At 44.5% G+C, this 26,067-nt stretch overlaps 1 protein-coding gene across 2 annotated transcripts in view; it reads right to left on the reverse strand.

The window, feature by feature from the left end:
• SRGAP2 (SLIT-ROBO Rho GTPase activating protein 2) overlaps positions 1-26,067 on the reverse strand; it is a 136,893-nt gene that overhangs the window by 61,202 nt on the left and 49,624 nt on the right. For both annotated transcript variants that reach the window (XM_073666943.1, XM_073666944.1), the window contains exons 3-4: positions 25,231-25,423; positions 7,039-7,201 (exon numbers count right to left, since the gene is read on the reverse strand). In XM_073666943.1, the coding sequence (XP_073523044.1) occupies positions 7,039-7,201; positions 25,231-25,423 (356 nt within the window). The remainder of the gene's footprint in view (positions 1-7,038; positions 7,202-25,230; positions 25,424-26,067) is intronic.

A 26,067-nucleotide genomic window follows, 5' to 3' on the forward strand; every position in this document is an offset into this window, starting at 1 on the left:
TTCTATCACAGGAGGGGGCATTTAGAGCCATATTAATAGTTAATTCCGTCATCTCGCTGCCCTTTCCCTATGGGACTTTTCATGTAGCCCAGCCACAAAGCCAGGAAGGAGACCACACGCTGAGCTGTCTCTTTAACTCGACTGTCCCCATGGGAGACACCCAAAAGGGAGGGACAGACCGGACGTTAGAGATGAAATCTCACATATAGTAGTTGGCTACACATCAACCTTTGTAAATCAGCAAACAATCCAACCGACTCCTCTACACAAATGCAGCCGAACCAATCGCAACACGCTCACGCGGCCATTATCTGGAAACGACAGAACATTTTATTTTAGTCTTGGCAGAGAGCAGTACAGAGGTGTTTGGTCCTTCTATTTTGCTTATCCTGCGATTATTTTGTTTGGCCTATATGTGTACAAGCTGCAATCAAAATTATTCAACCCCTAATTGCAAATTAGGTTTATTAGCAAACTTTGCAAACTTTCCACTTTTTGCAATAAATCAATAAAACCAGAACAATTTTAATACCTCAACGCAACTAAAACAACAAGTAGTTTCTCTAAATTCAGCACAAAATGCCATTATTAACCCATTGCTGCAGTAGGGCGTACAGCTACTGTATGCCCTATTGCAGCTCCCTGACTTTGATGCAGGCTCACAAGCTGAGCCCGCATCTTTCCTGGCAGATAATGGCTGTGATATTCAGCCATCATCTGCCTTTAACTGCCGAGGTAAGAGCAGAGCTGTTAACCTGTTAAATGCAACTGTCAATCTCTGAAAGAAACATTTACAGCGTGCCCACCCAGGGGGGCTGTTCTATCAACCCATCGGTTCCTCTGTGATGCAATCGCGGGGTGCCGATGGGTTGCCATTATGGCTGGTGGTCTACTGAAGATCCCCATGCTGGTCATGACAGTTCTCCTGTGAATGACAGATTCTGGTTGGTGTTCATAGGCGACCATGATGTTCGCTATACACAGCAATAATATAGTATTGCTGTGTGTAGTACGAGTGATCAGCAGGTTCAAATCCCTTAAAGGGACTAACAAATACACTGAAAAATTAATTTTTTTAAATAGGAAAAAAAAGGGGTTCAAATCACCCTCTCCCTCCTCCCTTCAAAAAAAATAAAGAAATGTACAAATCAGAGGTCTCAAGATGACCTGATGTAACTGATCAAGGACTTCGTTAGTTGCTAACTGAGATAAAACACCAAACACCCTGGACTGGCTATGGATTGGTTGACTGTGATTACATGTTAGATATGGCTTCTGGCACTCATACAGATTAAACTTATGTCAGCTGAACCAGCCGATATCGAACGGTTCGGCTGACAATTGAATGCATATGGAGGCCCCCAACAAACGATTTTCAGGAGAGACAAGGATCCGGTGTGTCTGATTTTAGACTGCTGAGATTTTTGTTCACTAAAACCAATCACTTTAGATAGCTGTCAGCCGAAAGATAGTTCAGCTAACTGCTATCTCAACCGACACTCCCATACATAGGAGCACTCGCTCTGCTAAGCTCTACTATGTTCTCCATGAGAGAGTTGCTGCCAGACATCTCTGGTGATTACTTATCTTTCAGAGACCAAAAGGATTGGCAATCTGAAGACATACCAAATCCTTATCTTCCCCGACAATCATCTTTTGGGAGCCCCCCATACACATTAGACTGTCAGATGAACCCGTCCATATTGGCAGATTTGGTCTACGTTAGGCTAATTTGTATTGGAGCCTTGGCAGAGCGAGAGCTCTTGTGTATGGCGGAGTCAGGCAACATTTTTGCCAGCTGAACGAATGGCCAAACCATTGGTCAGCCAACAGCTATCTAAAGTGTATGGAGGGGCTTTAGTCAAGAGAGTCGTCCAAGAAGTATAGAAAAGCGTTCCTTGCCATGCACAATGAAGAAAAAAGGATGCAAAAAGTTAGCGAAGGCATTGAATGTTCCTGGAGATACAGTTGGAAGCATAGTTTTCAATTTTGAATTAAAGGATCACCGACTACACTAAATGGACGTGGCTGAAAGAGGAAGCTATGACTGTCTGCCACCAGATTCCTGATGAGGCAGCATCACAAAAGACCTGCAGCAATGTTTGGTGGCAGCAGGCACTGAGATGTTAGTTTGCAAAGGAAGGCGCATGCTACACACTTAAGGTCTCCATCAGGGCTGTGGAGTCAGAGTCGTGGAGTCGGAGTCAGTATAAAATGGACAGACTCCTAAAATATATAATAAATTGGGTACAGTAGTTCAATGCAGTTTGTGAGGAATATTTTTTTCATAAGAATTTGGGAAAGTTATGAAATGTCCTATAAATGTCTGTCCTATTCATGATCTCTGGGTCTAGACTTTTAGCTGAGGTGAATCTGTGCTACAGTAAATTTATCACTTAAACATGAGCCATGTATGAGGGAGTTGGAGTCGAGGAGTCGGTGGCATGAAAATTGAGGAGTCGAAGGTTTGGCTTACCAACTCCACAGCCCTAGTCTCCATACCCGAACTCCAAAATATAAACCTCTACAGAACTAAAAGCACAAGAAAAGTAAACTTCAACATATGCAGCACCATATAAATAATCCACAGAAGTTTAGGAATTCTGTTCTGCAGAGCGATAAAACAAAACTGGAACTTTTTAGCTCTATGGATTAGTAATATGTCTGGAAGAAGAAAAATGAAGTATACACTGAAAAGACCACCATGCCAACAGTAAAGCATGGCAGTGGCTTGGTAATGCCCTGTGGCAGCTTTGCTTCCTCTGGCACTGAAAACCTGCACCATGTGGAGGTCCAGACGGATTCAATAAAGTATCAGGAAATCCAAGGAGAAAATGTAAGCTTGTAACACGATAGGGATCTCAAGCATATCTCAAAGTCCACCAAGGCTTTGTTTCCAGATAAGGCCTAGAAGATTCCATAGTGGTCATCATTGTCACCTGGCTTGAATGCAATATAAAATCTGTTGGGGAAGGGGGGGGGTTTGAAGAAGAAGGCAGTTTTTGCACACAAAGCCATGAATATTATTGAACTGAAGACTATTGCCCATGAACAATGAGCTATGATTCCTGCCAGAAGCTGGAGTCTGGCTATGCATCATGTTTGTAGTAGATAACAACCAAACAGTGCCCTAAGTAGTACTAAAGACGCAGGTCATGAAGGGGTTGAATAATTCTGCAGTAGATGTTACAAGTGGCATTTAGGGATGAATTTGGGGATGAATTTGGATACCACTTGTTATGTTAGCGGTGTTGAGCCATTAAGGCTATGTGCCCACGTTGCATTTATGAAGCAGAAAATTTCTGCTGCATAAATGCAAGTCCTCTCCCGGAAAAACGCATGCGGAATTCCGCACGCGTTTATCGCGCATTTTTCGCGCGTTTATCACGCGTTTTCCACATGCGGAATTGCCTTGCGTTTTTTATGCATTGGACAAAGGCAATTCTGCTTGCGGAAACGCAAAATTAAATGACATGCTGTGGATTTTTGAACGCGGCATAAACGCTGCGGAAAAATCCGCAGCATGTGCATAGAACTTGCGGAATCCCATTGGGGAACATGGGGTGCGGATATACATGCGTTTTTCAAGCGTTTACGCTGCGGAAAATCCGCAGCATATACGCTTGAAAAATGCTACGTGGGCACACAGCCTTACTTTGTTCTTGTTAGATTGCAATAAACCAAAACAACCAAAAGTTTGTACATTTGTATAATAAACCCAATTTCCACTTGGGAATGAATAAGTTTTATGGCAATCATATTTGTAATTCCAAAATTCTCAAACCCAATGTATTTTTTTTAATCTTTTTATTGCACACACTTGAAGAGAACCTGTCATATTCCCAAATGCGTAACCTGCATCTTAATAGCATTATAATGCCATCCGGCCGCCTTACTGAAAATGTGGCTACCGGGTGTAAATTTACTTTATACCTACCAAGAGCTGCTGGCTTTCAGTCATAGAGGCATAGATGGAGCAGCTACAGTCACTGCTCAGTACACAGCGGTTGGAAGCACGTTATGATACTTTAATTGACAGCTCGCTCTGCAGCGCATCTGTATGGAGCAAGCTGTCAAAGTGCTGGGGTGCGCTTATAACTGCCTCCCACAATGCTGTGAGTGGTGACTGTAGCCTCCCCGTGCACAGATCCATAACTGAAAGCCAGCAGCTCCTGGGAGGAATAAAGTTTACTTTCTCCAGTAAGGCGATCGGATAGCATTGTAGGTTAATAGCGTTTGGGTACATAACAAATTCCCTTTAAAAACACACTATTATTGCAGATGTGCCTTTAGTAAAAGTGGGGAAAAGAGGTCAGCATTCTGTAGCCAATCATTGTGATGATCACTCCTATAACAATTTGTCCATTCTCACTCTTCCCAACATATTAGTAGAGCACTTTAAATGGGAAATGTATGATTTTTATTATTATCTTTATCACAGATTGATGTGACATGACCACATTCATCAATGATGTGAGATCACTACTATAACAAAAGCTCTATTGAGTGCAGAGACTCCTGTTTAATGATTACTATAACTGCAAACATCACATAACACCCTTAAAAAAATTAAAATAAAAAAAGACATTTTAACTTAATGAGCACATTGTGCCAGAGTTTCAGTGATAGAAAGAAAAACTTTGAGGTTTAAAAAACATGTCACGCAACTGAGGACTTTAAAGAGAATCTGTCACCAGGTTTTTGCTACCTCATCTGAGAGCAGCATAATGTAGGCAAAGAGACGCTGAAGCCAACGATGCATCACTTAATTTACTGGGTTTAGCAGTTCTGACACAATCAGAGCTTTTAGATTTGGAATGAAGCAGGGCTGAGAAAGCTAACCCCGCCCACACCAGGCTCTCGGTGTATAAAGTCCATAGACAGTGAGTTGCCTAGCTGTTGGACTTGTTAATCTCTTAGTGATAAATCCTTCACAGTTAGTAAACTACAGCACACACATTAACAAGTGACACATCCCTGAATTCTGTGTTTCAGCCCCTATCTCCTGGTGTCTTTAGATTACATAGCAAAAACCTCCTGACAGATTCCCTTTAAGAGCCTTCTACAAAATACTTTGCCATTTGGGGAGATAGTGCATGAAGGGACTCTCTTCTCTTAGATCTCTGCACTATGCCAGCCATCCCTCTGTTATTCCTCTTGGAAAAGCGTGAATGAAATGGAAATAATCATTATCAGCAGGAAATGTCCCTATGAATTGTGACATATGTTGTGCCCACACTGTTTGGGCCAACCACAAAAAGGAAAATTAGCTCTTAGACATCAATTGATTCAAACTTTTCTAGGAGGCATATCTGAGAAAAGGCACAAAGCTAACATTTAAGAAAATATGTACTAGGATAGTATATTTCGTTAAAGGATTTAATAAAATAGACACATCAGGAGACATTACAGGTCCAATTGGATGGGGGGGGGGGTAACTGGTAAACAGAGGGAAACATCCCAAAACTTAGAAAGAATTGGACAGCATAGCCACTGCAAACGAGAAGCTATGGGAGAAGGGGAGATTTGTAAATCCGGTGTTAGCGCACAGTAGCTATATATGTATTTTATCAACTTTTATACACATATAAATTCAGTATTGTGTTAGGCCGAATTTATACATCCATGAAACACGGTCCGTGTGTATGTACAGACTGGTCTCCCAACCCAAAATTAACAGCCTCCTATATGCCTAATGAGACTGTTGAGTTTGGGTCGGGAGTCCCACGGTGTCCGTACACTAAATCCGTCTAAGGCTGTGTGCTCATGTCTGTGTTTCCACTGCGGAAAAAGTATCAAAAGACGCATGTAAGCTTTATTAAAAACATGACATACCAAGAAGAGACTAAAAAAGCAGAGAGAGTCAAAAATGCAATAAAAACACATGGTAAAAAAAAAACACCTTAAAAAACACAACCTAAATTACCCAATAGGTAACACCAAAAGCTCATTGTAGGAACGTAGCCTAAATTTGGCTATATTATGCTTTTTTTTATTTTACACTATTTTTTTTGTTGGGGAAAAAATATAAATCAAAAATCATGTTCTAAAGTTCTAACTACTCATCCCGCTTGCCGACTTCGAGACACAAGCTAGCATAAATGTAAGATCTTAAAAAAAAAACCAATAGAATAAAATGCGAGCGAGGCAGATGCAGATGTAAATGTGGCTGCAATTACTGAAGCATTTGACTTCAAACAAACAAACTGCTATTGACTGAATATGTGATATGAATTTTAAATGTTCAAGTAAATGAGACAAGATGCCAAGAGCGATCAGCAAAATAAGCAAAAAAAAAATAAATACAATAATCCAAAGGCCGGGCGGCGCTGTCAAGAGCAGAAAACAAACCGCAGCAGATAGTGACCACATACTTCATCAGAAATTAAAAATACATCAGTATTGAAGCCCCTAATTAATACAAAACTAACATCAATGAAACAAGGACAAAATGACAGCTGGCACAGCCCGTCATGCCACCACTGGCATGGGTAACAACACAGTCTGGTGGTGACAGTTGGCACAACAGATATGAAGGGGTAAAAGATCAAAAAAAGAATTTAGATGAGGGCGCGATACAATAAAGGAGAATATGAAGCATATAAAAATATAGAAAAATTGGAAGGAAGAGCGGAGGAGAGCACATTGATAACATTCATACATAAAACACTGGCTTTTTCGCTACAACATCTTCAGTTATTTTTCACCAATCTGATATTAGGACTGACTACCCATCACTTCCGCAGTCAGCGATTGGCTGCAGCGCTCATGTGGTAAGCTGACACGGCATAGCTGGACCCAGAACAATCAGTAGGGGACTTGACAAGGGATGGCACATCAGTAAGGTGAGGATTACGCCTTTTGGTATTTTATAGCATTCTAGACCATTTTAGGTGGCTAAAAGACACTTTACGCCTTTGTCTGAAACCAGTAGAGAAAAAAACAAAACTAGAGAAGCGCAACCTAAATAGGACACTTTCTATGGTCACAGTAACTCTTCTGTAGGAAATCTAAGTAGTACAAAGAAGATAGTCTCACCTTCTTAAAGAGCCGTCCAGAGTCCTCACCAACTTGACCAAATCGAGGGATGATATTATTCAAGTAGATATCGCTTAATGTAGCATGATCGCGGCTCTCTCTTTTCACCTGCGTGAGAAGCAGGTTCCAACAAGTCACTGGAGATAGGACATTCTGATCCTTCCTGCATTCAAGAAGAGAAAATCATATGGATAATTAAAAGTATTAAAAGACCTCTGTCACTGCACTGGAGAGAAGGTGAGAAACTACATCAAAGATTAGTAAAAAAAAAAGTCTTCTTGGCGGCCTCACATGAGCAGTTTGGAGACCTCCAGGAAACAATGTGACCTCTTCCAATGATCAGTTGCTTATGTGTGAACGGATCCAGACTTAAAACCAATTTAACACTAGCAGAACATGGGCGCATTTTTTTTTTTTTTTTTTTTTGGGCACATGTATTATAAATGCAAAAAAAATTAAGCCCAAAAAATTGTCTAATGACCAAAGTCAACGGCATTGTAGCGATCAATGATCCTGTTAATTCAGATTCCTCAGACCCGCGGCCCGAACAATGGAATATATAGCTACAGCTTTTGAGCGCCTATCAAAATAAAGATCGTTTTGCAAAAAAAATAAATCATGTAGTGTAGTAAAAAGTAATGGGGACAGGAAAGGGTTAATTCTGGCAAATAATTGCAAACTTCACACTAAGCACTTTGAAGGGGGGTGTGGGGGGGATTAATGGATTTGAGTTACATTGGGCTGTGATATTTTCCACCCCCCCCCCCACATGATGTCAAGAGTGAATTAAACTGCTTGGGATTTATTCTGATATTTGAGATGAGATTTAAGGTCATTTGTAGGATGCAGATTAGAAAGGTCTATGAGTGTGTATGGCCAAACGGACATTAAAGAGAAATTATTCGAACACAGTCCAAATGCATTGCAAATCGTTAGAATATGCAAAATCCTGGTTTATCTTGGCCACAGTCCTTTACGCCCCGTTTTTGGATTCTTACAGAACATTACCTATATTTATGGGATCTGCGCCAAGCAGCAATGACATCATCATCTAAGGAGCGCATCTACACAGCATCCTCCATCCTCCTTATCATTGAATTAATTTTCATTTCTAGATTTTGCCTATATACCCTCAACAGCTGGCAGACAAAAGCCCTTTGACCAAGAGTTATTCCTCCTGCCTCCCAATACACTGCTCGCTCGGTTTGGCTGAGCATGCTTGTGCAGGGGGAGGCAGTGGCTTACCCTCCTTAAACATAAATGGACAGTGTTAAAATTCAAAATGCCTGGCACTCTTCCTCCACTCGAAATCATTTAAGCGATTGTTGGCAGTGACCCCAAACATACAGGATAGTCGCATGGTCCCTCCAAAATCGGGTTTCTCAGAATTTTTGCCAAGGACGGTGGTTGGATTCTTCCCTCCCCAACATCATCTGTAATCTGCATTTTACACTGCAAGATAACCGGAAATGAAAACGGTCATTTTATGATTATCTTGCCTTGTAAACACGATGCCAATCACCCGAGGAACGAACAAAAAACGGGTGAAATGATCTTTTACACAGCGCAAAAAAAATCATCGTTCTTGGCGGTGCATCGACCTGTGTAAACAGCACACGAGCTGTTGAGAACCATGGCAGTCTATGCACACTGAGCGATCTAGCGAATGGATAACAGTTTTTGGGCATTACAATGCAAACCCAGATGCAGTAGTCAGAGAACACTGTAAGAGTGTGAACGAAGAATTGGGAAAAGTCGCGATGCCTCCATAAACATCAGATAATCGCTGGGACTGACCAACTTTAATCAATACATATGGAAGTGGCTCATTATTTTTTGTCTCCTACTGTATTTATTTCCCAATGGCAATAGTACAATGAGACTGAATAGGATCAAAGTAAGGCAAGTGTCACACTAGTGTAACAATGGCACATTACTGTGCCTGCATTTTGAACATAGATCCCAGCGTGACCACAGGTCTCGTAACCCAAACTGACAACATCATTGGTCCGTCCCCATGATATTAGCTTGGCCCACCAGTAATCAACTCCAGGGCCCCACTTTTCACCTAAATGCAAATGAGACAATATCCTCAATCACAAATGTATATAACAATGAACTGGATATATTATTAAATGAATAAGATGCTGCCTTTGTCTGTACATAGTGATTCAAGTATATTGTGCCAAGTACTGCTCATATAAGAGTGGTGGCCAACTCTTACATAGGGGCCCACCGGAGGATTCTCCTGTTCTCCTGTTGGCCAGTCCAAGCCTGGCTCACATCACACTTGCCTGAAAGAGAATATTAAAAACAGAATTGGCATCGTGACTTTGGTGCTTGAACAAAAAGTGTTAATGTTCCAAATGGGCCCATAGCAATTTAGGAAAAAATACACTGTTCATAGGACTTAGCCCAGTGCCGAGGCAAGTCAGAGTATTTCATGATTCCACCAGGTGTTTTGCTATGAAAGCTCAAAAATACGGCAGTAATTAACTTGTCGCTGCACAGTTTCTGTTTCTCCAAAAATTTGGTCTGGAATATACCAAGTCAAGTAAAAGTCAGGAAACCGGCGTGTTATTCCTCAGAGCTTGCTCTGGTTTTTACAAGTCACACATTCTTCCCCTTTTTTGGTTTCGAATACATCCAGGAAGTCCACAAGAAGCCATTTACATAATATTTAAGGAAGTCAAGCAGTAACTAAGCTAAAAGATCCTTTTTATACCCCAAAATGGGTCAGCAACATAAATCAAGCTCTGAGTGTATATAGTTAAATGAACTGTGTAGGTCTATGAGACAATCGGGACGACTCTTCTCTTTAAAGTGGGCCTGGCACCAGGATAAAAGTCGGCAGATTTAGCTCTTATTTTATTTCCGCTACTCCACTGAGTACTGCATTTTTTTTATTCCACCATACAGTTTTATAGATATGGGCCTTTTAATTTAGTGACAATTTTTATGATCTTTACCAAGGGGGCGCTGCTGACGCAGTGATCTTGCAGAGCAGCCTAAAGACATGCCCCAGAGGATCCCAAGATAAATGCCCCCTTATTAAGACCATAAAAATAAGCACATTTTATCTTAATCTTTTACTATACTTACTTTATTTTACTCACTTATACAGCGCCATTAATTCCACAGTGTTTTACAGACATTATAATCACAGACATTATTATACTATGGCCTTGATTCCTCAAAGTGTTTATGCAGAAGTCTGGCGTAAAACACTCGCAAAATTTTTGCACACTGTAAGGTGGTGCACAAATGTTTTCACGCCTGTTTCAGCCAGCTGCGACAAAATGGGTGGAACTGGAGTGGGATGCAGCATTGTGACGCCCACTTGTCTATTCATGACAAACTGCAGCATACTGTATGTTACAAATCTTACTCTAGTCCTTTGTGGCGAGGTGCATGGAGGCACACGTCACTTTTAGGATGCGCCCAATTCTTTAACAAGTGAGTGGCTCTTAATGAATCGGGCGTCTCAGACTCCAACATGCCCCCTGATCAAGAATGTCGAGAACAAAGCAATCTTAATTAATCGGACACTGTCTCTAATTGGGGGTTATTTATTAGCAGCATGATTGACTTTGAAGAGGACTCCACATTTTGGGACCGTGTATATGTGGCACCCTGCTGTTCACAGGTACCACAGGAACCAAAAGGGTGCATGGATAGACTTCTCCACAAGAGGCCCTCATTACATACAAACACCTCCACCCTTCCACCTCATACCACCAGAGGGAGCCCATTAGGGATATATATATGGAGGGTGGAGCCAGGCAGTCTCAGTGAGTCTCTCAGTCTGAGAGAGAGCGTGCTGACGCAGAACTTCTGCTGCAGTATTGAGGGCCCCGAATGTGGCCGGAGGCAAAGAGGAGAGGAGAAAGGAGTTAAGGGGGCAGAGGAGCATCACAGGCTCACCCCAGAATACAAACCGGACACCGGGTCCGCGCCTACAGGGTCCTCTATACCCAGTAGGGACTACTGGCATACCAGGAGGCTTCCAGACCCCTGGTCATCCTGAAGCTACCAGCAATAACAGGACTAGGAACTACGAAGGCCCCGGCGTCCAGGGATAGTGGTTGCCAAAGAAAGGTCCTACTACCAAGCGACAGGTGAAGGGACAGCATGACACAGAAGCTAGGCCCAGTTGCAGGCTGGCCAGGAGCTTAGAGAGAGGACCAGGAGGCCTTATATCCGCTCACTGGGGAGAAGTCCTGAAGTGCACCCTTCCTACCGAGTACTCTGGACCGTACCTGACATCCGCACCAGTAAAGGTACTGAAGTGAATCCCCTGTCTCTGTCAGTTACTCCTGCTGCGCCATCTCTCCTGCACTACAAGACCCAGCATCACCACCATCTGCACCTGCACTGCCCCGGGGGCCCGCTCCGCCTGTGGGGAGCAGAAACATCCCAGCTGCCATCCCATCACCCCCGGGAGGTCTGCTCAGGCCAGAGCAGCCGCCCCACTAGCAGGGGTCATGACTCCGTTAATACCCATGGTCCTGCCGTATATCCCTGGAGCAAAATGGCTTCCCCAGTATGATGGCAAACCAGACACCCTGTCTGGATTCAAGAGAAAGATATGCGATGTATTGGACATGTATTCAATGACTGGTAAGCAGAGAGCCGCTGTTGTGCTGGGACAATTGACTGGTGCCGCAGAGCGGGAAGTTGAAACCTGGCCAGCCGCAGACCAGGAATCAGTATCCCTTTTCTTTAAGAGACCGCAAACGGTCTTTGAAAACCGCACTGAGACAGATCTCCGGATGAGGTTCTACCACTGCACCCAGAAACCTGAGGACAGTATCCGGGACTATGCCTGGCGCTTACAGGAAGCCTTGCGGGCCCTGAAACAGGTTAGTCCAGCCAGCATACAAGATGAGAATAAAATGCTGACAGAACAATTCATCCGGGGGTTGAGGTCTCAGGAGGAGAGCAGAACTGTACGGTGGTGGGCCCTAGATCATCCAAATGCCCCCTTTGACACCCTGAAGGACATGGCTATTAAGGGTCTACAGCCCCTGGAACCATCAGATACGGCTATCCAGAGTTACCAGGATGGGGCCACCCCAGTGCCCGCAGCACCCACTGCTCCTTCATTAAAGGCTGAAACAAAGATGCAAACAGTGCCCCCTAGCGAGCTGGACAGCCTGCGCTCTGAAGTGCGTCAGCTAAGTAAAACCCTGGCCACTGTCCTGAGCACCCTGCAGCTACAGACAGAGCCTGAGCCGGAAGGAAGTATCCTACTTGCCGACAGTCCTGAGGATGTCACCTGGATGAGGAGAAGGAGGACAACGCCACCCCGTAGGAGGACAACGCCACCCCGTGGGAGGACCAACGACCAAAGTCGCCCTCTAGGAGACTTCATCTGCTACCGTTACCACAGGGCAGGCCACACCGCGCGGATCTGTCCTTTAAAAGGGCAAACCCTGGGGCCGAGGGCCGACACCCATGAGTAACTCAACCAGGCCGATCAAGCTGGTACGACCGGTTCGTAGGAGGAAGGCCTTTCCTGCCCATCGTGCTGGACGGCATAGAAATACCTGCGTTACTGGACACCGGCTCACAGGTAACCATCATACCGGATGTCCTCTACAAAAGGTACTGGTACATAGATGAACTCCACCCGCCAGTCCCGAACCTCTCTGTGTATGCCTCTAACGGCCTTCCACTTAACCTAGTAGGGGTTAAGGACGTGACAGTGAAGGTGGGGAGAGTGGAACTAAAGGACCAAGGACTAATTGTCATAGAATCTAACCCTGGTGATACCAATCCGTATATGATACTTGGTACAAATATTGTTGGTAACTATTTGGGAGAAGTGTTGTTTTTACTCCAACAGATTGCGGACACTGCCAAACCAGGGCAGAGGAAGGTGCTCCAGTGAGAGATTCGAGCCCTCCTGTACCAGCAACAGTTAAAGCTAACAGGTGGTGAGATTGGTAATGTACGAGTGCCAGACCCGATACCCCTTGTGATTCCCCCAATGAGTGAAATGGTGATTTGGTGTAGGGCAGCGATAGGTCTCAAGGGACAGAACTACCAGGCGGTAGTGAAGCCCATTAGCTCAGAGCACAGACCTACACTCTTAACTGCTAGAGGGGTAATTGACGTACGCAATGGGAGGGTACCCATACGTCTCCTAAATTGTGGGGAGGAGGAAGTTAAATTGCCAAGATACGCCACTGTTGCCAGATTGTATACTGTGGATAATGATGCCATACACACAGTGGAATCGTTGACCCCACCAGATACAGTGGAGGACAATGACTCCGAAGCTCAGCTGGAGGATTGGTGTCAACAGCTCCATGTTGGAACTGACGCCACGCCTGTCCATCAAAAACACGGTGTTTACAGAGTGGTTCAGGAATATGAACAGGTGTTTAGTAAGCACCCACTTGATTTTGGAAGGGTTAAAAGGGGTACAACATCACATACCCACCGGTAACCATCCACCCATTAAGGAGCGTTACAGACCCTTACCACCAGCACATTACCAAAAAGCCAAGGAAATGTTCCACGACATGAAAAAGGCAGGGGTAGTAAGGGATAGCTGTAGCCTCTGAGCAGCTCCCCTGGTCCTGGTCAGAAAGAAGGATGGTAGTATGAGGATGTGTGTAGATTATAGACAAATTAATCGAATAACACATGAGGATGCATACCCTTTGCCCCGTATAGAGGAATCCCTGGCTGCACTAAAATCTGCCAATTACTTCTCTACATTGGATCTCACTAGCGGGTACTGGCAAGTCTCTGTTGCTGAGGAAGACCGGGAGAAGACAGCCTTCACCACCCCGATGGGATTATGCGAATTCAACAGCATGCCTTTTGGACTCTGCAATGCACCCGGAACGTTCCAGAGGTTGATGGAGTGTTGCTTGGGACACCGGAACTTTGAGACAGTGCTGCTGTACCTGGATGACGTTATCGTGTACTCGAGGATGTATGAAGACCATCTGAAGCACCTGGCGGAGGTATTTGAGGCATTGTCCTGGTATGGGATGAAACTAAAACCTTCTAAGTGCCACCTGCTCAAGCAGAAGGTTAAGTACCTGGGACACGTGGTCAGCTCAGAGGGAGTAGCACCAGACCCGGAGAAGGTAACTGCCATCCGGAAGTGGCATGAACAGAGAAGCATCAAAAGAAGTATGGCAATTCCTGGGACTGGTCGGGTACTACAGGAGGTTCATAAAGGACTATACCAAAAAGGTAGCACCTCTACAAGATCTCCTGGTAGAACAGTCCAAAAGAGGAAAAAGTCCCAGTGAGGCAAAGAGCAGACTGAGTCCTTTGCATCAATGAAGGAAGTCCTAACTGGTGAAGAAATCCTGGCTTACCCTGACTGCAGCCAGCCTTTCCTGTTGTACACCGACGCCAGCAACGAGGGACTGGGAGCGGTGTTGTCCCAGAAGCAAAACGGCAGAGAAAAGATAATTGCGTATGCCAGTAGGAAGCTTCGCCCTACTGAGAGGAACCCGGAGAATTACAGTTCCTTCAAGCTGGAGTTCCTGGCCTTGGTCTGGGCTATCACTGAAAGGTTCAAGCATTACCTAGCCTCAACGAAATTCACAGCCTTTACTGACAATAATCCCTTGACACACCTGGAGACAGCCAGGTTGGGAGCCATGGAACAGCGTTGGGTGGCCAGACTGTCATATTATCAGTTCACCATTAAGTATCGGGCAGGTCACAAGAACACCAATGCTGATGCCCTGTCAAGGATGCCTCACCAGTCAGACACCGAGGATGAAGTGGATGATTTAGAGGAAGTTGAATTACCTGCTTTCCACCGAAGCGGAGTGGTCCACGAGCAACACGCCACCAGAAGACGTCATGGAAGGACGCTGAATCCTCTACCCCACCACAGTTGGAAGGAGACCCAGGACAGTGACCCGGTTGTCAGCCTCATCAAAAGACTGATCACCCAGGAAGGTTCTCACCTGGAGAAGGATGCTCCCCCACAAGCCAAACACCTGTGGAATGAAAGAAGCCAGCTGTTCATCTACAGAGAGAAGCTGTGCAGAAGATATGTCAACCCCAAGACCCATGAAATGGTGTGGCAGATTGTTGTACCCAGGACAGATATCCAGATGGTGTTAGAGGCCTACCACGATTAAGCAGGTCACTTTGGCTGGAAGAAGCTGGAAACCCTGCTGAAGGACCGGTTCTATTGGGTTGGAATGCAGAGTTCCATAGAGAGGTGGTGCCGGAATTGTGGGCCCTGTAGCCTCAGAAGGAAAGACTACAGCAGCCAGAAAGCACCCTTGCAGTCCATCAAAACAACCGAGCCCCTGGAGATTGTCGCTCTGGATCACGTCAAGCTGTCACCCAGGCTATTCCTATGCACTGACCATGGTGGATCATTATTCCCGGTTCCTGGTGGTAGCTCCTGTCAAGATTCTGACAACAGAAACTGCAGCAAGAATGTTCCAAGCATACTTCTGCAGGCCCCATGGATACCCGGACAAAGTGCTGACGGATCAAGGCCCTGCCTTCGAAGCTGAGCTATTCAAAGAATTCTGTCATCTGTATGGGTGCAAGAAGATCCGGACTATGCCGTATCACCCTCAGACCAATGGTTTGTGTGAGAAAATGAACAACATCGTCACAGACCTGCTGAAAACCTTACCCTTGGAAGAAAGGAACCAGTGGCTAGACAAACTACCTGACCTGGTAGATCTGTACAATCACATACCTGTGAGTTCTACTAATTGTACCCCAGCGCACCTCATGAGAGCAAGACCCGGAAAGTTGCGCATAGACCTGGAACTCGGAGTGGTAGAACCTGAAGCAGATATGTCCACTGAAGACTGGGATACAAAATCGGCAAGAGTAGTACAGGGGAGTACAGGCCTGTGTCGAAGACAGTCTGAACAAGGTGAGGGAAAGACAGGAAGAACAGTACAATAAACATGCACCAGCAGAACCCTTGGCACCTGAAGAGATAGTGCTAAAGCGGAAGAGAAGAGGTCACAAGCTCAATGACCAGTGGGAAAGAGAGCCCTACACAGTGTTGAACTCTAAATTTGACAACAGTAAAACCTGCCTGATTAGCAAAGATGGAGGTAAGACAACCGCAACAGTCTCAAGAGACCACTTGAAATTGTGCCCAGGTCTACTGAAGACAACAGAGGAAGAAGTACCTCCTATAGTACCGGAGGAACCCAAGGAAGATGTGCTTCACACAGTTCTAGGAGATTTCCCTGCGGACTGGCATCAACTTGATGGAGCAGTTATTATACTTGTGATACACTTCTATCAGCCACAAGAAGAACATGTGAGCGGTCTGGAAGAACCTGCTCAGGAACAGGAAGAGTCCCCAGTAAAAGGAGGATCAACCGTTGAAGCAGAGCCCGAAGGCCCAGTAATCAGTGCACTTGCCAGTCCCATAGAGAGATTAAGGCAGTTTTATAATCTACCAGCACGTACACCTGCTAGATTAACAGAGAGTGCATGCACAGACACTAGTAACACCCCAGTGCTACGAAGGTCCACACGCAGCACACAAGGACAAATCCCTGCCAGGTTTAGGGAATAAGCACGAAGTGCCTACATTATAAATAGTTACCCAGTTGGGTATTTCCTACTATTGTTTATTGTATGAACTGAAATAATATGTGCATTTAGTTACCCGTAAGGGTATAAAGACTTGTAGGCTGAGGACTGTGAGCAGCCAAAAACGGTCCCTGTAAATAGTTGCACTCATCAAAAGTGCCCCTTATTTGACCACTGAACAAAAACCCGTTTGGCGTGGCCGAAGACGTGGTCCAGCACCTGGATCACTTCTGCCCTGTAGCCACGCCCAGGGCCTATGTTGAGGGTTTTCAGGCGGGTCACTCATGTTATACCATCTTCGGAGAAATGGACACCTGGTGATGGGACTTATTGTAACATTATTATTTTTGTTGTTGTAATTATTATTGTTCAAAAAAAAAATGCTTCCGTCCAGGAGTACTGAAGTGTACTAGGGGGGAATGTGGCACCCTGCTGTTCACAGGTACCACAGGAACCAAAAGGGTGCATGGATGGACTTCTCCACAAGAGGCCCTCATTACATACAAACACTTCCACCCTTCCAAATCATACCACCAGAGGGAGCCCGTTAGGGATATATATATATGGAGGGTGGAGCCAGGCAGTCTCAGCGAGTCTCTCAGTCTGAGAGAGAGCGTGCTGACGCTGAGAACAGCGAAGACGCAGCACGTCTGCTGAAGTATTGAGGGCCCCGAGTGTGGCCGGAGGCAAAGAGGAGAAGAGAAAGGAGTTAAGGGGGCAGAGGAGCATCACAGGCTCACCCCAGAATACAAACCAGACACCGGGTTCGCGCCTACAGGGTCCTCTATACCCAGTAGAGACTACTGGCATACCAGGAGGCTTCCAGACCCCTGGTCATCCTGAAGCTACCAGCAATAACAGGACTAGGAACCACGAAGGCCCCGGAGTCCAGGGATAGTGGTTGCCAAAGAAAGGTCCTACTACCAAGCGACAGGTGAAGGAACAGCATGACACAGAAGCTAGGCCCAGTTGCAGGCTGGCCAGGAGCTTAGAGAGAAGGAGACACGGACCAGGAGGCCTTATACCCGCTCACTGCGGAGAAGTCATGAAGTGCACCCTTCCTACCGAGTACCATGGACCGTACCTGACATCCGCACCAGTAAAGGTACTGAAGTGAATCCCCTGTCTCTGTCAGTTACTCCTGCTGCGCCATCTCTCCTGCACTACAAGCCCCAGCATCACCACCCTCTGCACCTACACTGCCCCAGGGGCCAGCTCCGCCTGTGGGGAGCAGAAACATCCCAGCTACCATCCCATCACCCCCGGAGGTCTGCAGAAGCGCCGGTAACCGTTACCGGAAACCACAGGTGGATTCACGAGACAAACTGTACACTAAACCCCCTTTTAAAAGAGAGACCCAGAGTACGGGCCCGGGAGCCGACTGCCGTGACCTCCTAAACAAGGTAAAAGGCCCGGGTACCGAGTCCCCTATATTCCCCCTGGGTGACACATATACAGTATGTAACACTAAGATTAAACACAACAACCTACCCGGAAGAATAAACCGCAATCTCACATCCTTCCATTTTACAGGGTCTGACTTCATCTCCGATGAAAGAGGACTATACTAATATTTGCTCACCTCTCCACCAATGAAGAAAACATCCTGTCCACCTGGAGCAGTGGACACTTTCATCAACTCCATTTCAAGCAAAATTCACTTTCCAGTATATCAAATACAAAGTTAAATTCACATTTGTCCTACTATCAGGAACCCTCTATTAATTTAAAGGAACACTACGGGCATAAATGATATCAGTATTTAATTTATGCATTTCAGTTCATTTAAAAATTTAGCAGTTTGGCATTTACAGGCTCTTTATATCACTGAACATTTGACTTTATGTGGTCTGTGGTCATAAATCAGCTTGGAGAATCCAAAAAAAAAAAAACAGATAAAAAAAAAGGAGTTAGAAACTCAAATCCTGGACGAGAGAATAATTCTTAGAACGGACCCGGCATATCTCCCTAAAGTAGCTTCCCGTTTCCATAGACTCCAGGAAATAATACTTCCCTCGTTCTGTCCTAATCCAAGAAACCAAAAAGAAGCAGAGTTCCATTCCTTAGATGTTGGAAGATGTGTGATTAAGTACCTGTCGGTCACCCAGGCCTTCAGGAAAGATAGTTCCTTATTTATCTCCTTCCAAGGGCTGAGGAAGGGGCTTAAGGTTACTAAATCCACCATAGCTAGGTGGATCAGGGAGGCTATTACTCTAGCCTATGTCTCCAGCGGTGAGGAAGCGCCACAGAGGTTGAAGGCTCACTCTACCCGAGCAGTGGCGACCTCGTGGGCGGAGAAAACTGGTGTCTCGATGGAAGACATATGTAAGGCTGCTACCTGGTCTTCTCCATCTATTTTCTATAGGCACTATAGACTGGATTTGGGTGTTTCATCCAACCTCACATTTGGGAGAAGAGTGCTCCAGGCTGTGGTCCCTCCCTAGACTTTTTTCATCTCTGCAATTCTCTCGTGGTGCTGTCATGGTTGACCGATAAAGTCATAAGTTACTTACCGGTAACGGGATTTTTCGGAGACCATGACAGCACCCTTATATTCCCTCCCTTCACCATATGGGAGCACTCCTCATCTATTAATTAAACCTTTTCTCACTTAGTGGTGTTGTATAAAAAATGTTATTTTTATGATTGTTTTGTTATGTCTACTAACCTGGCGGTCCTCTCAATGCTCTGTAATCCAAACTGAGGCGAGAGGGAGGGCCGCCCCCTTTTAAGCCTGTAGGTTTCCTGTCCTTGGTGGGCAGATCCCCTCTCTCGTGGTGCTGTCATGGTCGACCGATAAAAGGGGGAGTTACCAGTGTGAGACATGTAGATTAGCAGAGCAGACTGTTAGTCATTACTAGTCTCACACTGGTAACGCCTCCTTTAATTTAAAATAAGATCTGGAGGCCCATAGATCTTAACAGCTCATTTACATATTAACAAAAATGTGGATTTCTCTGGAATAAGACATCGGATCGTAGATATCAAGGTACCATTTTATACAGCTTCTTACGACCTACATGCCCATATAGATGGCTTAGGAGAGATTATCCTACTTGACAGACCCCCCCCCCCCTTAACTCATTCTGCAGCTAGCAATAGACAGTGCAACACCAAGGCTATAGAAGGCAACCCGTGCAAAACTTTTAAAGAAACCCAAATTACAAAAATGATTTTTATTTAAAAATGTATTAAAGAAAAAAAAAATCCTCAAAAAAGGTGAACAACCTTTTTAATGCACAGTTCAGTGCCTCATTTGGGGGAGAGGTGTTTGATACAGAAAATCAATGACCACCAAAGAGAATTCCTGCACCATGAACTAGCCCCTCCGACACAAGTCATTGCAGTGTATAAGCTGTGCCCGGAGTGTTTCTTTAATTATTATTTAAAGGGTAGTAGATAAAGAAAAGCAACAATGTGTAACACCCAGTCGATGAAAGCGCTTGCCACTGTGTGATGCAAGAATATGATGAAGCAGAGACACAGGGGTATTTTCCATCAGCCGCAGCAAGCCTCGGGCTACAGAAGGCTGCCTAATCACTAGCTGTGCACGGTTTTCTATTACATATGGTCTACATATATTGCTGGATTAATACCAAGGATTTTTTGGAAAGGACTAACCAAGACCATCAGGTCATAGCAATATTAGAGATGCGTCTCCAGCCATTACTCACCTGCATATATCATCCGGTAACCACAATTGTAATGATAGCTGCATGTTAATGGAATTCATACGGTAAACTCCATTATGGGGAACAGCAGGGACTTATATTCCCAGCAAGATATTTCTGCATGTAAATGCCGAGTTTAGGATGGAGGAGCTATTTATATAGATGCCAAGCTGATTGCAAGTGGAGGTCTAAATTAATCTACATTGGTCATTTTCCTCAATTGTTTGTAAAGGCTTATCCCATGAATCATTTTCATAAAAAAAGTCTGTAAGGCTGACACTAGCATTTTCAAAGTAATTAGCAGCGTTTCTAGCATGAAAAAAAAAATCAGCATTTTTGCCCCTTGCTTTGATACAGTTGCTAATCTGTACTGCAGGGAGCGAGTTCTATGTAGAATCAGTCTCCTTCCCCCACTGGCAGCTCATATGTTTTTTTTCCTTCTCTCTTATTTCGGCAGCAGAAGTCATCTTATTTATACTGCAATGCTACTTCTAAGGGCTTATACATCTGCGAGAAAAATGGACCAGTGAAATCCGATAGGAAAAAAAATAAATCGGATTGCACTCTGACTAATGTTATTCAATGATTCCCTGCTCATATGCAATTTTTTTTCTCAGCTCAGATTGGACTAAGAAAAATAAATAAATAAATAAAAAAATAAAAAATCGCAGCATGCTGCAAGTGGCCACACATTGGAGAGTCTCGTCTGACATACAAGTCACTGGGTGCAATTTAAAAAAAAAATAGCACCGCACTCGGACCATGTGTGTGCCGTCTGATTTTTATTCACCCATCTCCTAGAAAACCCGACATTTCATCAGCCTAGTACAGTAAAATCAGTGTGACCCGTCGCAATAGACTAGATAGAAATATGTGAGTGACATATAGAATTAGTATAGTGCTTGTGCAGCTTACTGTACATGTATTTTAGTAATAAATAAATTACAGAAAAAAATGGCGTAGGATCTCCCGAAATGTTGTTAACCAGCTAAGGCAAAGCGGACAGCTGGGTGCTGATGTTTAAAGTCTGGGAAGGGGCTAATAAACATGGAGCTTCCCAGGCTATTAATATCAGCTCACAGCTATATACTTAGCCTTTACTGGTTATTAAAATGGGGACACCTCCCCTCCAAAAAAAAAAAAAGACATAGGGTCCCCCCCAATAATTAATAACCAGCAAAGGCTAGGCAGACAGCTGCAGGCAGATATGAACAGGCTAGGAAGGGGCCGTGGATATTGACTCCTTCCCAGACTTAAAACATCAGCCCTCAGCTGCCCCAGAAATGACACATCCATAAGATGTCATCCGAGTACAGTCTGATGTACGTGCAGAGAGACGATGGAGAAATCTTGTTCTCCATCGTCCCCGCACTTGTGCCACGATTCTTTCATGTGAGAGAATCAGATCACAGTAAGATAACACTCGGATCCAACTCCTAGAGCTTGAGCCGAGTGATACTAGCATAATCAGCCAGATTCTATCGCATGAGAGAATTTACGGTAGTGTGAGTGAGCCCTAAAAGAGAGCATTACATTCTTTAGCTACACCATTAGAACTTATCATGTTGATGGAAAAAGGGGAGTGTGTAAATTCATTTTCAGGTGAGACGCCGTAATAAAGTCAATGTATACAGTGTATATACATACTGCTACGGCCCTCAAACGGATTAGATTAATGTCAGCCAAACCCATCAATATCGGCCGGCTCGGCCAACTGTCCAATATTTATGGGGGCTTCCCAGACAGGCGAAGTCAAGGGAGATAAGGATCAAACCTGTAGATTTCGAACTTTTGTTCTCGGGGTGATAAGCCGCCACCATAGATGTCTGGCAGTGGTTGTATCACAGAGAACACAGGAGCGCTGGGTAGAATAAGTATGGAGGAGTCTGGAGAGAGCTGCTGGCCGAACCATCATTTGGCCGACAGTTATCCATTGTGTATGAGGCCCCTTAGACATACCGTAGGTTAACAAAAAGTCTACCCAATCATTTTTGAGCACTTATTTTTCTCTAACCATTCATACTCCTTAAACTCTGCTCAATTCATGTATGATTTTATAGGAAAGCACAAATATAATATTTTAATTAAAACTAACCAATATTTGGAGCTTCGTCAAGCATGATAAATAGCACCATCATTGTCAAAAAGTTTTTCTCCAAGTTCTTCTGGCCACACTTTCCTTCTCTCCATGACAAAACTGACCCACTTCTATATTGCTGTGAGAAGAACAGCCTGACCCACTGGTTCCCTAAAATGCAAGTGGAATGTGAGGAATGCCATCAGCCTCTGCACAGAACATCTGCTGTTTACTAGAATGGCCAGGAAGAGACATATGCCAGATACCGGTACAGCAGAGTTAAACTCTGGCCCCTCCTGAAGTGCACGGCCTGCGTTGTATTAAACAGGACGAAAAATGTCAGATTTGTCATTTTTAAATCATGTGTCCCTGATTTCTGTAATAAAATAAATCTGGATTAGATGACACCAACATGCACATTGAGATAGGCAACTGGCGTAGAGAAAGTTTGGGCCAAAATGTTTCATTAGATTGTGAGTCCTCTCGGCAAGTGTCATCTCTCCTCCTGAACCAGTTGCCGACTCGTTTTTGTTCAAGATTATTGTAATTGTTTTTGCTATGTATACCATGGAATATATGGCGCTACAATAATAAATAATGATTTGGGGAATCTGTCTGCAGGATTTCACCCCTGAACTATTCATTTGTGCATGTAGCTCTTGCAAAGTGAAGTCCAGCAACACGTTTACATGTCCAATCCGTTCCTTTGTTACAGAGAAATCTGCACTTTAATCGATATGCAAATTAGGCTTAAGTGCTTTGGACATGTGAAATCTCTTCTCAAGCCTCCGTCACTCCAGCTCTATTTCCCACCCAGCACCGGCTCCTCCTGCTGACTGACCGCTCCTTTGCTTGAAGTCACACAGCAAAGGAGTTGTCAATCAAGCAGGAGAAGGCTGCACTGGGCGCAGAATAGAGCTGGAGTGACATAAGCTTGGGACGTTGGGAAGTGCTTCCATGGTGCAAAGCATGTAAGCCTAATTTTCATATCAATTCACACACAGATTTCTCTGTAACAGAGTAACAAAGTGTCTAGCTAAAGGTATTGCTAGACTTCCCTTTCCAAGAATTACATCTGCAAATAAATAGTTTAGGGGGGTGAATCCTTGATGACAAATTCCCTTTAAACAAGTTATTTTGACACTAAAATGGTTTTCATATAACAAAACTTTTTTCTTAAACTAATTCAATATATGGTTGGGTAGGTTTTTCCATAAATTACAACCAACAGCAAAACAAATCTGTTAGAAGTAAATCAGTAATCTGTTGAGAAAAACATAAAATCTGACGACTTATTTTATTAATATTATCAGTGATGGGAGTGAGATTGTCCTGGCCTGCCAGGATGGGGAAGGTGACATCCAGGGCTCGCGTCAGCACCTGGGCAAGTGCCGGGGCCCTGGACCATCAGAGGGGACTGAGCCGCTCCCCCAGCATCAGTGCAGGACCGCCAGCGCTGCTTGATTGCCGACACTTCACCAGACATGGCCACGCGCAGTGCGATGTGTCTGGCAGTAATGACAAGGTAGGGTCGGCACTGGACCTTTAATTGTGCTTGTGTTTTGCCCCTGCCGCGTCATTACTACCAGACACAGCTGCACAGCGCACTGCGCGAGGCCATGACTGGTGAAGTGTCGGCAATCAAGCAGCGCTGGCGGTCCTGCACAGATGTTGGGGGGAGCGGCCCGGGCCCCAACAGCGAGTGGGCCCCCTTGATGGTCCAGGGCCACGTCTGTGACGGTCTTCAAACACACGCCGGAGCTGGATGGGACACAGGCCCGGGGGCAGGTGAACGAGGCTTGTTGCCGGCTTCCCCAATCCCCATATTAAAAATATTTCTAATGTGTCTGGGTGTCTGTGTGTGCGTGATGTGAATATCTGTGTATGTCAATGTGTATATATACTGTATTTATGTCCATTTTATGTGTTTTTAAGAATTTGTGTTTACATATGTCTGTATGTGCCTGTCTGCGTACTGTATGTGTGCATATCTGTGTACCATGTGAATGTGTGTCTGCGTTTGTGCATGTTTGCATATGTGAAGGATGAGGGACAGCCTGGGCCCTGTGTTGTATACCTATATTTCTCTGCCGTATCTGTGCATCGTGAATCGTGGTATGTGTTAAAGGGGCCCACTGAGACTCTTTCGCCCGGGGCCCACAAAAACCTGGAGCCGGCCCTGGTGACATCACTATATACTTGCAGTGACATCACTTTGTTTTTGATACCAATCTGGTTGATCATCTGTAAGTGGAAATCTACCTAAAGCTTCAGGGGCATCCTTGGGGTGGAGGTGGTGACCATCACATTTTCTCAGCTCTGGCACTGCTAGATTGCCCATTATGCCTGGTATTGAGCTATGCAAGATTCTGATTTGTATGGAAAAGAATATTCCTCCAGGTTACTAAATGATCCACAGTCCAAAGGATGATGGATGTGTGCAAGCACCACAATGTAATGTCTTCCTGACCCCATTCATCAAAATGAACTGAGTTTTTGTTTCATGTAGTATCATGTATTCACAGTGCGGCTCATATACAGAACATCCAAGGAAACTTCTAAGTAGATTCTACACTGTACTCCTAGTCCTTATTTCTGTACCTACTAGTACTGCAAATGGTCATTTTTCTGTGGAACCCAATTAAGCTCTAGGCTGCAATTGTGGAAATTAGCATTCTATTCTAAATAGGAGATAATGGGTTGGCGATCAAGTATAATCAGATTGCTATAAAGTGTGACCGATCACTGGCCATTCCAGTAGGGTGACGGTGCGAGAAGTCCCCCAAGTAGCTTAACCCTTTCTAATGTAGTATTCATTGAGCGCGGCAGAATCCATTTACCAACATTGGAATAATTCACATTTAGATTCTTTTTAGATCTTACTTGAACTGTTGATCTTTGGCTCCGCGTGTTTTGGAAAGGAACCGCTCGCTGAGTTTTTCCAAGTTACGGGAATAATCCATTTCAATTTCAGCTTTCTTGCGGAAGAAGTCCTGCAGGTCTTGAAGAAGCTGGGTGCGCAGATCACATTGCTGATCCAGGCATTTTAGCTGCTCCAATAACTGGGCTCGGATCTCTACGGGAGAGAAAAAGATACAAAATGTTACATTGTAGCACAACCTGCCAAAATCATGTACCCATGGATCTGAATGTAACATCTAAATTATTGGGATGTTCTCTACTGAGGTTCTATGTATTACAGTTCTCATAACTGGGATTACTTAAAGGGAATCGGTCACCAGGTTTTTGATGCTCCATCTAAGAGCAGCATGATGTAGGGGCAAAGACCCTGATTCTAGTGATGTGTCACTTATTGGGCTGCTTGCTGTCAATTTCACTGTTTTATCTGCTGCAGATCTAGCAGTTCTCTGAATGAGGAGCTCTGTATATCACTGCGCACACCACTAATTAACACTGTACGCTGTGCATAGGCAGAAAGCAGCCAATCAGTGATAAGGGTGGGGTTATACAGATTTTATGAATATGCTTGACTTGGCAGCAAGTTTACTAGTCATCTAGTGATAATCTACGGCTGATAAAATAGTAATTTAAATCAAAATTACAGCAAGCAGCTCAGTAAGTGGAATCACTGGAATCAGGGTCTCTGCCTCTGCATTCTGCTGCTCTCAGATTAGGTGGCAAAAACCTAGCTCAGAATGCCTTTAAGAATTTAATGACAGCTCGATTCCTGAAGTGGCATGACTTAAAAGAGGTCATCCT

Source organism: Phyllobates terribilis, unplaced genomic scaffold, assembly GCF_046119375.1.
Source record: "Phyllobates terribilis strain yellow unplaced genomic scaffold, ASM4611937v1 Scaffold_2__4_contigs__length_985480577, whole genome shotgun sequence".
Classification (NCBI taxonomy): Eukaryota; Metazoa; Chordata; class Amphibia; order Anura; family Dendrobatidae; genus Phyllobates; species Phyllobates terribilis.